Raw genomic sequence first — 12,500 nt, 5'->3', positions numbered from 1 at the left:
GGCACGGAAAGCTACCACGGCAAGGTACCGGCGCGGTGACAGGGTACGAGCGGGGTTGAAGGGCACGGAAACCACAAGTACCCCTTTTTACCGCAATTCTAACATCCCATAGCTCGTCGTTTTTTTCTCATACACGGTTCTTTGCAACAGCAACTTAGCAACTTTCTCCATAAGCATTGCATTCCACGTGCAACAAGTGGACTGGAATTCCACCCACGTCGCTGAAAGGGGCCCTCCATCGCCGAGATGGCCGGGCCAAACACGGGACTGGAATGACGCCCACAGCATACTTAACATATTCGTTTGCTGTCCTCGATGTCGCCTCTTGCCAGGGTACTTTTGAATTTTCTCGTAATATTCTAAGTCTGAATTATTTTGTAATATAGTTGTATATTTTCTTGAATCGCTCATTAATGGCCAGATGTCTGGGCATGGTAGGATAAGGTTAAGGATGAGGGACAGATAGGCGTTGATGATATTTATTTATCTTTCTGTGGCATGCAGTATAAACGCGTGCTGGCAAAGTACACCTCTGCGCGCGGTTTTGGCCTAACCTTGGGGAATTGGAAGGGCTAAGGCCAAGCAGCTAAGAAGGGTATTATGCGCTCTCTCTCTCCCACCCTCCCTCTATCCCTCTCTCTTTGTCTTTCCTTCTCTGTCTGTCACTGTCTATCGGTCACTGTCCGTCCGTGCGTCTGTCTCTCGCATTTGTTTTAGTCTGTATACTAAGATGTACACATAAACATTTTCCAAAATCGACTTACCTTTAACGGTAGATGTTCCTCGACGTAAACAAGCTTTGCTGATGTTGCCGCCCACAACCCCACAAAGGTCAGGACCAGCCTTGGGACGCCCATGGTGGAAGGTCTAAGTGAAAAAAAACCGCTTCCAACTGCGCCTGTTTCTCCAAGTTAGAAGGCTGGTTGGGCCTACGTTGCTCGGCAGAACTTGCTTCCTTGGCCACCGTCTCTTCTAAGGCTCTTCTATCTCGTGGTCACAGAAGAAGGGACGGGCATTGTTGGGTCAAAGGTTAAGGGTCAATTCTGGGGGTAAGGAGGGAAGGGGTGGTGCTAGTAGGGGTAGTAGAGGAGGGAAAGGAAGGGGCAGGAAGAAAAGAGAGGAAGTAACGGGAAGAGAGAGAAGTAACGGGAAGCAAAAGAGATGTTAGAGAAGGCAAAGGGGGAAGCGAAAGAGAAAATGACTCAATCAGAGGGGGTACCACCAAACCACACTCCACAGGCTGTGTGAAGGACGTGACGGAAGGTTGGAGTGGAGAGAAGGATGTGAAAGGTTAGGTGGGAAGAAGCAGAAGAAAAGAACAGGCGAACAAAACAAAGAATGAAAGACCCAAGAATGGATATCGTGCTCTCAAGGCAGGCAAGACCTCATGCGCTGGTGTGCAGGCTGGGGCGAGGGACTGAAAGTGATGGTTGGGTCCCGTGACGGGTGTGAGCGAGGGGTGCCAGCTGCCAGGGGGAAGGAGGTGGCCGTAGGGGGAGCGGCCTGGTTGCGACAGGTCCTCTCACAGATGGGTCCAGAAGGCGCCGTTATCTGTAACAAAAGAAAGGTGTTATCAGAATGGGGGCTGTTTGTGTCGACGAATGTTTTATTTACTCGCTCTTTTCTCAAGAAAGTGGCACGGATGGTGTGCGATATAAAGAAGTGTATTTACTATGACATCTATATTCTAAAAAATGTGATATATCTTTCTTTTTAATATGTATTTCGTGTTTGAGGAAGGAATAGAAAGCAGGGAACCAGAGAGAGAGAGAGAGATATAGAGATAGAGATAGAGATATAGATAGAGAGAGAGAGAGAGAGAGAGAGAGATAGATAGATAGAGACAGAGAGAGAGAGAGAGAGAGAGAGAGAGAAATTCGGTCAACCACATGCGTATATGCATTATCCAACCTGTCGCGGCAGCGACATCCGATTTGAGGCAGCGGTGAGAATGCTTAAAGATCACTTGTGGGCACAAACACCCGCCTACATACACGCACAGACATCTAGATACAGAGACAAACACAATTACAAAATAAAACAAAGAAAGGAAGAGCGAGAAAATGAACGATTCTTGCTCTCCTCTTCCTCGGTTTATTTACTTGTCCAACATGAATCCTTCACACGCACACAAACACATCGACGACGCCCACCCAAAGGCAGACACACACACAAGGCTGCTCGAGGCCCCTTCAGACATCCCAGACAACGACCCACGGGGAGCTGATGCTGCTGATGCTGCGTGGAGGCCTGGGGGAGTCTTCTGTCCCAGGCGAGGAATGCAGGCTCGGCAGGAAATCACTAAAGGTTACCAGTATTGCTACATCCGCCCTCCATGCCCTCCCTCCCTCCCTCCCTCCCTCCCTCCCTCACTCACTCGACGACCCCCCCTTACCGCCAACTCCCCTCCTCATGCCAACCACCCACGTCCCTCCACCCTAAAGCTCATGTCATAAAGGGGAGGGGGCATATAAAGGGTTAAGGGGGGAGGCAGGTGTTGACAGAACTCGAAGTGATTGGGATATACTGTGGGTTGTTTGCCATATTGTTATGCCGGCTTTGCGAGATCGACTGAACTTCTGGGTTAGGGCTTTCGAGTAAAACCTAAAATGCTCATCTAATTTAGTCTTTAAAAAAATCGCTGGTTTGAAATTAATCCAAATTCGATCTGATTGGAAGAAGGCACAAAACAAAATAAGATTAAATCAGAAACACGTGAATAAAAGCAATTACTTCATACACTTAAATTGATCGCATGAAAAAAAGGATCACGTGACCAAAATGACCACCCGCATAAAAAAAGAAGAAAAAAAACAACAACAGGTTCTCGAACGTACACTCCAAGCTAAATATATTCAGGGTCACACACCGAAACGCAGATTAAAAAAAGAGAGAGAAAAATAGTGAAATATATCGAAAAACTATATAGAGATAACACTGAACGATCTTAACCCGGAATTATATCAAATGTATCTTCACTCGACAAAAACTGGACGGACATAACTGCACCTCCGTCCTTCGCGTCCACCTAGCGGCCGGAAGCACATTAAAAAAATGTTCAGGTAGTGATGTGAAAATGCGGGACACAGAGCAAAAAAGGGCAGGGATGGGAGAGTGGAAAGAGATAGATTGAAAGATACAAAGTGAATTAAAGATACTTATGTATATATATACATATATATATACTATATACATTATATTATATAATATATACACTATATACATATATTTATACACACACACATACATACACACAGACACACACGCACATACAGAGAGAGAGAGATTAGAATTATGCATAAAATGTAGGAAGGCAACAACTCCCCCATTGGTGACAAGAATAATAAAAGCACAATCAATTAAGATATTGAAATACTACTGATGATAACGTAAATACTGCAATAACGCTAACTGATAATGTCAATTTATAACTGCACTAACGAATCTAATCTTAACACGTAACACTGATAAAGAGATTCGGATATCAATGTTTACAATCAAAAGCTAACCCTTATTAGGTACTGCATGACAGGAAGCTGAGTTTGTGCTTCGTATCTGGTATTCATGCAGCGGGAAGAAGGTTGGTTGTGACGTGATCTTCCACGTGCAATCTTGTATCTATTGCAGGACTAATTCTGGTGCATGACATGTAGTTCTCTCTCTCTCTCTCTCTCTCTCTCTCTCTCTCTCTCTCTCTCTCTCTCACTCTCTCTCTCTCTCTCTCTCTCTCTCTCTCTCTCTCTCTCTCTCTCTCTCTCTCTCTCTCTCTCTCTCTCCCCCTCTCCCCCCCTCTCTCTCCCCCACCCTCTCTCTCTCCCACCCTCTATCTCCCTCTCTCTCCCCCCCCTCCCCCTCTATCTCTCTCTCTCTCTCTCTCTCTCTCTCTCTCTCTCTCTCTCTCTCTCTCTCTCTCTCTCTCTCTCTCTCTCTCTCTCTTTCTCTCTCTCTCTCTCTCTCTCTCTCTCTCTCTCTCTCTCTCTCTCTCTCTCTCTCTCTCTCTCTCTCTCTCTCTCTCACACACACACACACACACACACACACACACACATATACACATATTTATATTCTCTTTCTCTCTCTCTCTCACAAGAACAGTGTATAAATTATCACCGTGCAGTTAGTATTTATAAACATAAATGAGATCTTGTCCCTGGGGTAGAAAGCCCTTTACTACGGGGCACTCCTGACATTGATGGAGTAGTGTTGGCATTGGGAAGATCGCACAATTTGCAAGACGAATAATGGGGCACGTCCTCTGCCTGAGACACCTGCCACACTGGCCGGTACCCCAACCGAAGCCTCATACTCGCCACATTGTGCCTGTGTATCATGAGGCCATGGCAACGGTATTTTTGTGCACAGTTCACATAAATTTCGTTGTGTTGGATGAAAATACTGTTATCATGTTCAACGTTCCTATAATTCACTATTATGGCATGATATTCGGAGTATATAATTTTTCTGGGGTGGCATGTATATCAAGCATGTCCAGGGCACAAGCAGTCTTTGCAAGATTGTTCACAGTTTCACTGGCCGCTAGCCCAACGTGAGAAGGCACCCATAAAAAACGCACAAGAGGTATATCGTGGGCTATGGCGAGCTTGGAAAGTATTTTATGCAAATACTGCGATGCAATGTTCTTAATGATGTAAGTGCGTGAAGGGCAGATTGGGAATCACAGATCACAGCTCCGTTCAGCCCCCTCTAAGTGAAGAGAATGACAGCATCCAGGAGGCCATGAAGCTCACAGTTGGTATGGCTTGAGATGTTGGGTAATCTACGGCCAACCCATCCGCCGGCCCCTGGGAGATCATGGCACACGCCGCGCTCCCGTCTGCCTGCAGAGAGCCGTCGACGTAGAGGTTGGGGGAAGCGGGAACAGATGCAGACACTCTGGCGATGCCAGTTGCATTTGCTGAAGCAGGTCTGCCCTGGAGGTTGGAGTGAAGGAGACCTCTGGATGAGGTACTCGCCAGGGCTGTAAACCAGGATCCTCTTCTACTGCAGGGACATCAATAGTAAGTCTGCTGAGGCTAGCCCATAGTGTTAATAAGATTGCGTCCACCCAGCTAAAGATGAGGTCTAGGTGTATCTGGATCAAGTGCTGCCCTAATGACATTGGAGTAGTGAGGTGCGAGATGGGGAGAGTTCATCTGAAGCTGAGATAGGTGACGTTGAAATAGACACTATGAACCAGTGGGGTCAAATTTAGCTCGGACTACATATTAACTACCCTGATGGAAGCAGAGCAACCCAGGATAAACCGCATGACTCTGTTCTGACTTTTTTTTCAATGGTTCCAGTGCTGACTTAGTGTTGACAGAGAGTTGGTGAAAGGTAGTCAAGGACAGATCTCATGTACAATAGATAGATGGTTTTGGAAAGAGATAGAGACCCCGGCAGCATGGTTGGCAAGCCACTTGACAAGGTGAGGCGCTGCTGTAGTCAGTCCAGTAGGCCCTTGTCAATGGGGTGGATCATGTCATGTTGGGATGGTTGGGATGACTCGTACAGGCATACCCAAGTAGAGGTACTGCAAACAGCGAGGGACAGATCTGCCTCCCATGATGAAATTTGGGAGTGTTCTTGGGTTGCGATAGGAAAAAGTTCCAAAAGGCAATGGTGTGTCCCTCGCTTAGACAAAAAGCCATAAAGTCAACGTGTGAGCTTGGGTTACCAACTTGTCGTGTGAATTTGTCCTCTTTGGTATGGGGACGATGGTGCTTGTAGATCACGCCTGAGGTATGCATCCTCTCTGAAGGCAAAGATTATAAAGTAGAAGCAAGGAATTGCCATAAGGAGAGGATAACTTGAACATGTGAAGGAAGGCTGCACAATCCAGGCTGTGCAGATCAAGCATCAATAAGAGATTGGGCATACTGTGCTGGATTATAGTGAAGACCAACAGGAGCCTTCTTCTTTACAATTTTGTTGATTAGAGGCCAAAGAGATCCCACGCTGGTAAGATGATTGGTGAGCTGTTGCCATGAGTCAGTCTGAATATGTTGCTGGAGGGCAATCAACACATCCCTGGATGTTCAATACTGGCGGATGTGATCAGGAATCTGATGTCTTTGAAAAGTTAGGCCTTTTATTGCTTTTCTCTCTACCTCTAGCACTCTCTCATCAAGCATCATGGTACAGATTCTGGAGCGACGTGCATGCATAAAAGTTGTGTTAAGCTCACAAGTGAGGGGAAGAAGGCATCAGGTGATTCATTTCTGACTGGAGGAAGCACACTTGTCATGTTTTGTAGGAGACATAGGTGGGGCTGTACTTGGGTGGAATGCTGATACGGTTATGGGTATCAGAGGAAGACAGTATGGCGGGAAGGGTATAATGGAGGCTAAGGGCAACATGGTCAGAAAAAAGCACAGGGAAGGAGCACCTAACACGGGAGGCCACCAGTCCTGAGGTAAGACTGAAATCCAAAGTGCCGACACGGGAGTGAGTGGCCCCACCTGTCTCCCAAGAAGAAAATCAGTAGTGCCTAATATATTCAAGGAGACATTGGCCATTCTTGTTTGGGCCTGGTGATACGTCGCTGAGGTCAGGATGCCGAATTCTCCCATGTAAATCATGCCACCGAGCATTGGAGGAGGCATGGCAGCCAAATTGAATGAATACAACTGTCGGGTGATAACGGAACACATAGTCCTTAAGAGCAATTCTTGCCAAGTTTCTAATGCCACGAACATTCCAGATGACATTTACACCCCACACCTAACTGGAGGAAGTGGCAGGCGTCGACGATGCTCTATTCATCTCCTTGAGCCGTAAGGTAATTATGTCAAGCTACTCAGTGAGTGTGGAGACGGTGCTGATCACTGTTTGCTGTGCTACGAAAAGAAGTAGAGAAGCTGAAGTAGAGGCAACAGAGGGTGGTGGTGGGGAACAGTAGGGGCAGGTGCGCGAGTCGTACTGTGGACACCTGCACACCAGGCGCACTTTTCTGACACAAAGAAATATCAAGAGATGTGGCCTACTCCCCATCATCTGAAGCACCAGGGCTGGTCAACCTTTACCCACCTGAGCTCACAGACTGGGAGGAAGGGGAGGAAACTGATAGCAACAGTAGGCGGGGATGGATCTGGCAGGCTCCAGGGGACTACAATGCGATTGATAGCTTTACCGTCGTGGCGGAAACGGTGTACAGAATAGATGCCAGGGAGCTCCTTGGCCAGCAGAGGATCTATACCAACATGGTAGCGAGTGATGAGGGAGTTGGGAAATTTCCTAGGGCTTTCAGGTGAGTCCTGCACAGCAAGTCTCAGCGACAGAAACTCCTCTCCATGGGCCAGTCTACGGTATCCTGCCGTCGGCGGGAGATGTAGATGTAGACAAAGCGTGATGTCACTGCAGCCATCTTCACCTTAGCTAGATCTCGATCAAGCTGAAAAGTTTCTTGACTTCCATCAGCCATCGAAGCTTGGCTTCCACAGAAGCACAGTCTGTGAAGGTAATCTTGAAGTAATCGGCCAGGGGAGCAAAGGCTGGTGGTACGAGTGTAAAGGGCAGCCGGTGTCACTAGAGGTAGGGGTGTAGGGGTGTCATCATATGTCTGGGTGCCTTGTTAACTGGAGTCAGTGCATCACTGTCATTGTCCGAATTGCAGTCTATGGTGCATTTGCTGGTGGTGGGGGGAGGGACGTCAGATAAGAGTGATGCGGCAGCTTCGTTCGGCAAGGCTTTATGCTGGTGTGAGACAAGCACTGGCCAGTGATCCACAGCAAACGTGGCATGAGTAATCCATGCCACCATACTCTGCGAGGTGGAGGCAATGGCGTGACGACGCTATGACGGGCTAGCACGTCACACCCAACTCAATGCGCACGTCCAGGAACGGGAGCCTAGAACAGATAAGGATTGGACCCGCCAAATTACGGGCCAAATCTACAGTTTAAGTCCACACCTTCTAAATCTCCCTAGGCCACTAAATACATTATCTGGGTCTTGCTAGTATCCTGTGTAAAGAATAGTTGTTGTTCGTTCGCTATATCCTCCAGGAAATGAGAGAAATCTAGAGAACATTCTTGCATTCTTGCAAATTTGTTTACATGCATGCCGTGCTGCAGTGAGTGTGCGAGCGAGAGAGAGAAATAGAGCGAGAGCGAGAGAGAGAGAGAGAGAGAGAGAGAGAGAGAGAGAGAGAGAGAGAGAGAGAGAGAGAGAGAGAGAGAGAGAGAGAGAGAGAGAAGAGAGCAAGAGAGAGAGAGATAATCATTTCGCAACCTTCTTGTTTCTAGCTCCATCCACAGCAAGGAAATTGCATAGTTACACTAGACTACAAATGCACAAGGATTATACCTTCAATATACAGTGTATAATGAGCCCGAAATTCACAATGTAAATAATAGGAGCAACATTTATATTGGAAGTGCCGTTGTGATTTCAGATGTCGATAAATGATAGTGATGACAAAGTCAAGTATTTCTATGGGCAGTCAGCCTAGTTTTGATTGGGGACAAGACAAGTAATTGGTTCGAGTCTCAAGTTGGGAGTCAGGCGGGGATGCGTCCTCGCATACATTCAGTATTTTCCTTCAATTCATTATGAATGGAGCTTTAGATGATTTTGATGGCGATGAATAATAGGAGGCAGCATAGTAACCGACGATTTGCGGACATTGGTTTAGCCTAATTTAAAAAAAAAAACGAAAATTACAAGAGCTGACCGAAAAGCTTGACAGCACAGCAAATAAATATGGAATGTGGAGATAAGTGTACAAAAGAGCAAAGAGATGACAACTTGCAAAAATGAAAAGAACCTGAATAATCCGATAGTGATATCTAGCCACCAACTGGAACAAGTGGACAATTTCAAATATTCGGGAAGCTAGATTAGTAATGACATGAAATGCATATAAGAAATAAAGTCAAGGATAGTGACTGTAAAATTGGCTAATTAAATCCTATTTGAAAGAATAACCAAATTGCGACAAAGATAAGATTCAGGGCAGCAATTACATTATCTTCTGTTATACAAGGCTGTGAATCTTGACCGATTAGAGAAAGCGAAAAAATAAATGCCTTTGAAATTAAATATCATACACCATGCACAGAACATCGGAAAAAAATCCAAAAGAGTGACAACTCCGAAACATTAAAAAAAAAATCCTGAAGGCTTCGGACACATCGCCCGCCACGTAAAAAAAAAAAAAAAAAAATAGCGAATTCGATTATGCACAAAAAGTTTACTAAGAAACAGAGGAAAAGAAAGACCAAGAAGAACCGCAGAGGATAGCGAAAGACGGAGGGTTTCGATACTGTCTCAAACCTGCGGCCCCCCTAGCTCAGGATCCTGCTGGCGAGGGTATCAACAGGCAATGAAAGTTAACTGATTGGATTCAGCTATAGTAAGTAAAATGCTGGTGATGACTATAACCATGAAACCTTACTAATAATAGTATTAATTTCAAACACACAATTAAAATTTTGTTGATCATCATTCAGGAACATAAAAGCAAATCGTCGGTCGAGCAGCCATCAGACTGTCATCGGAGATATAAATGAAGCAAAAGCATAATACAGATTCTATTTTAGAAAACTGGAAGGAATACTACCCAGAAGGGAAAAAGAGAAAGTACTAAATATTACATTACAGAAAAGTGTTCCGGGTTGTACTGATTCCTGAAGATTTTCTCATCTGACCCCCTCCCCCTGGATTCATGGGCGAGTTAATGACAACAGCAACTTTCACGCCTGTATCAAAATCGGACAAAGAATACTGACAACATAAGCAAGGACTGTAATAAATCCAAAGCAACGGTACGCGTAGTTTGCCATTGTCATCAAACTCTAGTCAATATTACCTCAAGGCAGATGACGTAGGCGAACTGAGGCCAGTGAAGCGGTTAACCTCATGCCCCTATGTGGCGCTCTTTTATCTTACCTTGGCTGTATGTATATACATACAACATACATATGTGTGTGTAATCACACATAAATATATACATACATACATACACGAGCGCGCTCGCACACGCACGCACGCACGCACGCACGCATGCACGCACACACACACACACACACACACACACACACACACACACACACACACACACACACACACACACACAATGTGTACATATATACATATATGTACATATACATATTTATATTCTTTCCGGATACGAGGATAATCGTAAATGTAAAATCGTCTTTCTCCAAATGATTCTTTTGGGAAATTGGTCGCTATAAAAAAATAAAAAAAATATTCCATAATTTCCAGATATAAAGAAACCATACAATAATATGCACGCAAGAGAACACTAATACACTGAAACACCAAGATCCATAACATAGAAATTCGCTCCCTCTCGCCCTCAGACCACGACACGACCACGCTAATGCACAAAGACGACCACGAGAACACATGACGACCACGGTAACGCACTGCGACGACCACGCTTACTCCACAACCACCTGCATACCACTCCTGGCAACTTCCCAAGGCTGTTAAACTTCAGGCACCCCGGGCCACGTGCCTTCGCTGCCGCTGCGTCTCCGTCCTCCTCTCTCCCTCGCCCTCCTCGTCATCCAGTCAAAAACACTTTCTTTATTCCCCGTGTTTCTTCTGCTTTATTTTTGCAAGTTGGATGTTCTTTCTTCCTTTCTTCGTTTTAGTGAGTCGAATGTTTTCTCTTCTATTTTCTTGTTCTCCCCGTTCTTTATTTGCATGTTGAATATTCTATCTTCTCTTTTCTACTGCCTGTTCTTTCTTTCTTTTTTCGCTTTTGTTGCTCCCATATTCTTCTTACTTCATTCTTCTCGGTGTTGTTTCTTCTTTATTTGCTTGTCGATTATTTTATCTTCATTTCTTCTTTCTTCTTTATTTGCTTGTCGGCCTTCCTTCTTCTCTTCTCTTTTCTCTCTTTGCCTTTTTTTTTCCGTTTCACTTGTTTACAGTGCTTAAGTCTGCATTCGGATGCCATCTACTCTAATTTCTCATTCCTTCGTCTTCTTCCTACTCCTTCCGGTTTCCATACCATCATGATAAGCATCGCCAAAACCACCTCTACGGGATATAAGCGTAAAGGCCATAATCCCATATTCCTAAGCTCCGTCTCCTACCCGTCCCTCCTCAGATGATGAACGATAATTTCACGGAACAGATTTTGGGCGGTCTTTCCGGTCACCCGAGGCTTGCAATGTGGAATCTCCTACGCACTGTTGCAGGCGCCTTTGCCCATCTCTCTCTCTCTTGCTCGTCTCGGCGTGGCATTGCGAACGTTCTGCCCATTTGCCTTCGCTTTTCCCTCTCTTGAGCTGTGTTTGGCGTTCCTCCTTCGTCCATAGGTCTTGGGTCACCTTTGCTTCCCTTCAGCAATGTGTTTCCTCTCTCTCTTGTCTCTCACTCTTTGTCTCTGTGTGTATACATACATAAATACATACATACATACATACACACATACATACATATATACATATATATAAATTTATATATATATATTCATATATATACACACATCAATAAATACATATATATATATATATATATATATATATATATATCACACACAAATACATCTGTATGTATGTATGTATGTATGTATGTATGTATGTATGTATGTATGTATGTATGTATGTATGTATGTATGTATGTATGTATGTATGCATATATATGTGTGTGTGTGTATGTTTGCGTGTGTAATATAAATATATAGACATACATATATATATACATACAAACACACACACTTATATATACACATACATACATACATACATACATACACACACACACACACACACACACACACACACACACACACACACACACACATATGCGTGTGTGTTCCTTTCTCTTCCAGTGTATCTCTGTTCCACCTTCCGCGTCTCTCGCACACCAGCCTCTCGCTCCTTTCTCCCCCTTTCTTCGCCGCCGCCGCCACTTTCCCTGCCTGGCATCGGCTACCGTCAACACGGCCTTTATAATTGGAAACTGTTAGACTGAGTGTGCCTTAACGAGGAAAAATAAATCAAACTTTTACTCACTTACCAGTTGGTTATAATGCTGGCATGTACTAGTTTTCATATTATTACAAAAAAGCACACACGATTGGTAGGTCCTTTGTTTTCATTTGCATATGCTCTGTACGGGTCATTAGAGACTTAATTATACTTCCCCAAAACACGGAGAGAAATTCTGGACGTCAGCTAAGAGGCTTTCCTCAACCCTTTCCCTAACCCTTATAAATGAATACTGAATATGCAAATCCACACCCACCCATCCACTCACACTCTCATATTCATAAAACACAAGCACGAGTAAAGGCACAGGCATAATCACGCGCACAAAGACAGAGACAGACAAACAGGCACAGATACAGACAGATAGATACAGAGACACACACACTTGCACACACACACACTTGCACACACACACTTGCGCACACACACACTTGCGCGCACACACACACACACACACACACACACACACACACACACACACACACACACACACACACACACACACACACTCGATCCCAGCGGATACAA

At 44.9% G+C, this 12,500-nt stretch overlaps 1 protein-coding gene across 2 annotated transcripts in view; it reads right to left on the bottom strand.

The window, feature by feature from the left end:
- LOC125041176 (beta-hexosaminidase subunit beta-like) overlaps positions 1-12,500 on the bottom strand; it is a 40,678-nt gene that overhangs the window by 16,667 nt on the left and 11,511 nt on the right. For both annotated transcript variants that reach the window (XM_047635999.1, XM_047635998.1), the window contains exon 2: positions 765-1,551. In XM_047635999.1, the coding sequence (XP_047491955.1) occupies positions 765-857 (93 nt within the window). In that variant the 5' untranslated portion in view covers positions 858-1,551. The remainder of the gene's footprint in view (positions 1-764; positions 1,552-12,500) is intronic.

Source organism: Penaeus chinensis, chromosome 30, assembly GCF_019202785.1.
Source record: "Penaeus chinensis breed Huanghai No. 1 chromosome 30, ASM1920278v2, whole genome shotgun sequence".
NCBI lineage: Eukaryota > Metazoa > Arthropoda > Malacostraca > Decapoda > Penaeidae > Penaeus > Penaeus chinensis.
This window is presented reverse-complemented; position numbering and strand designations above follow the sequence as displayed.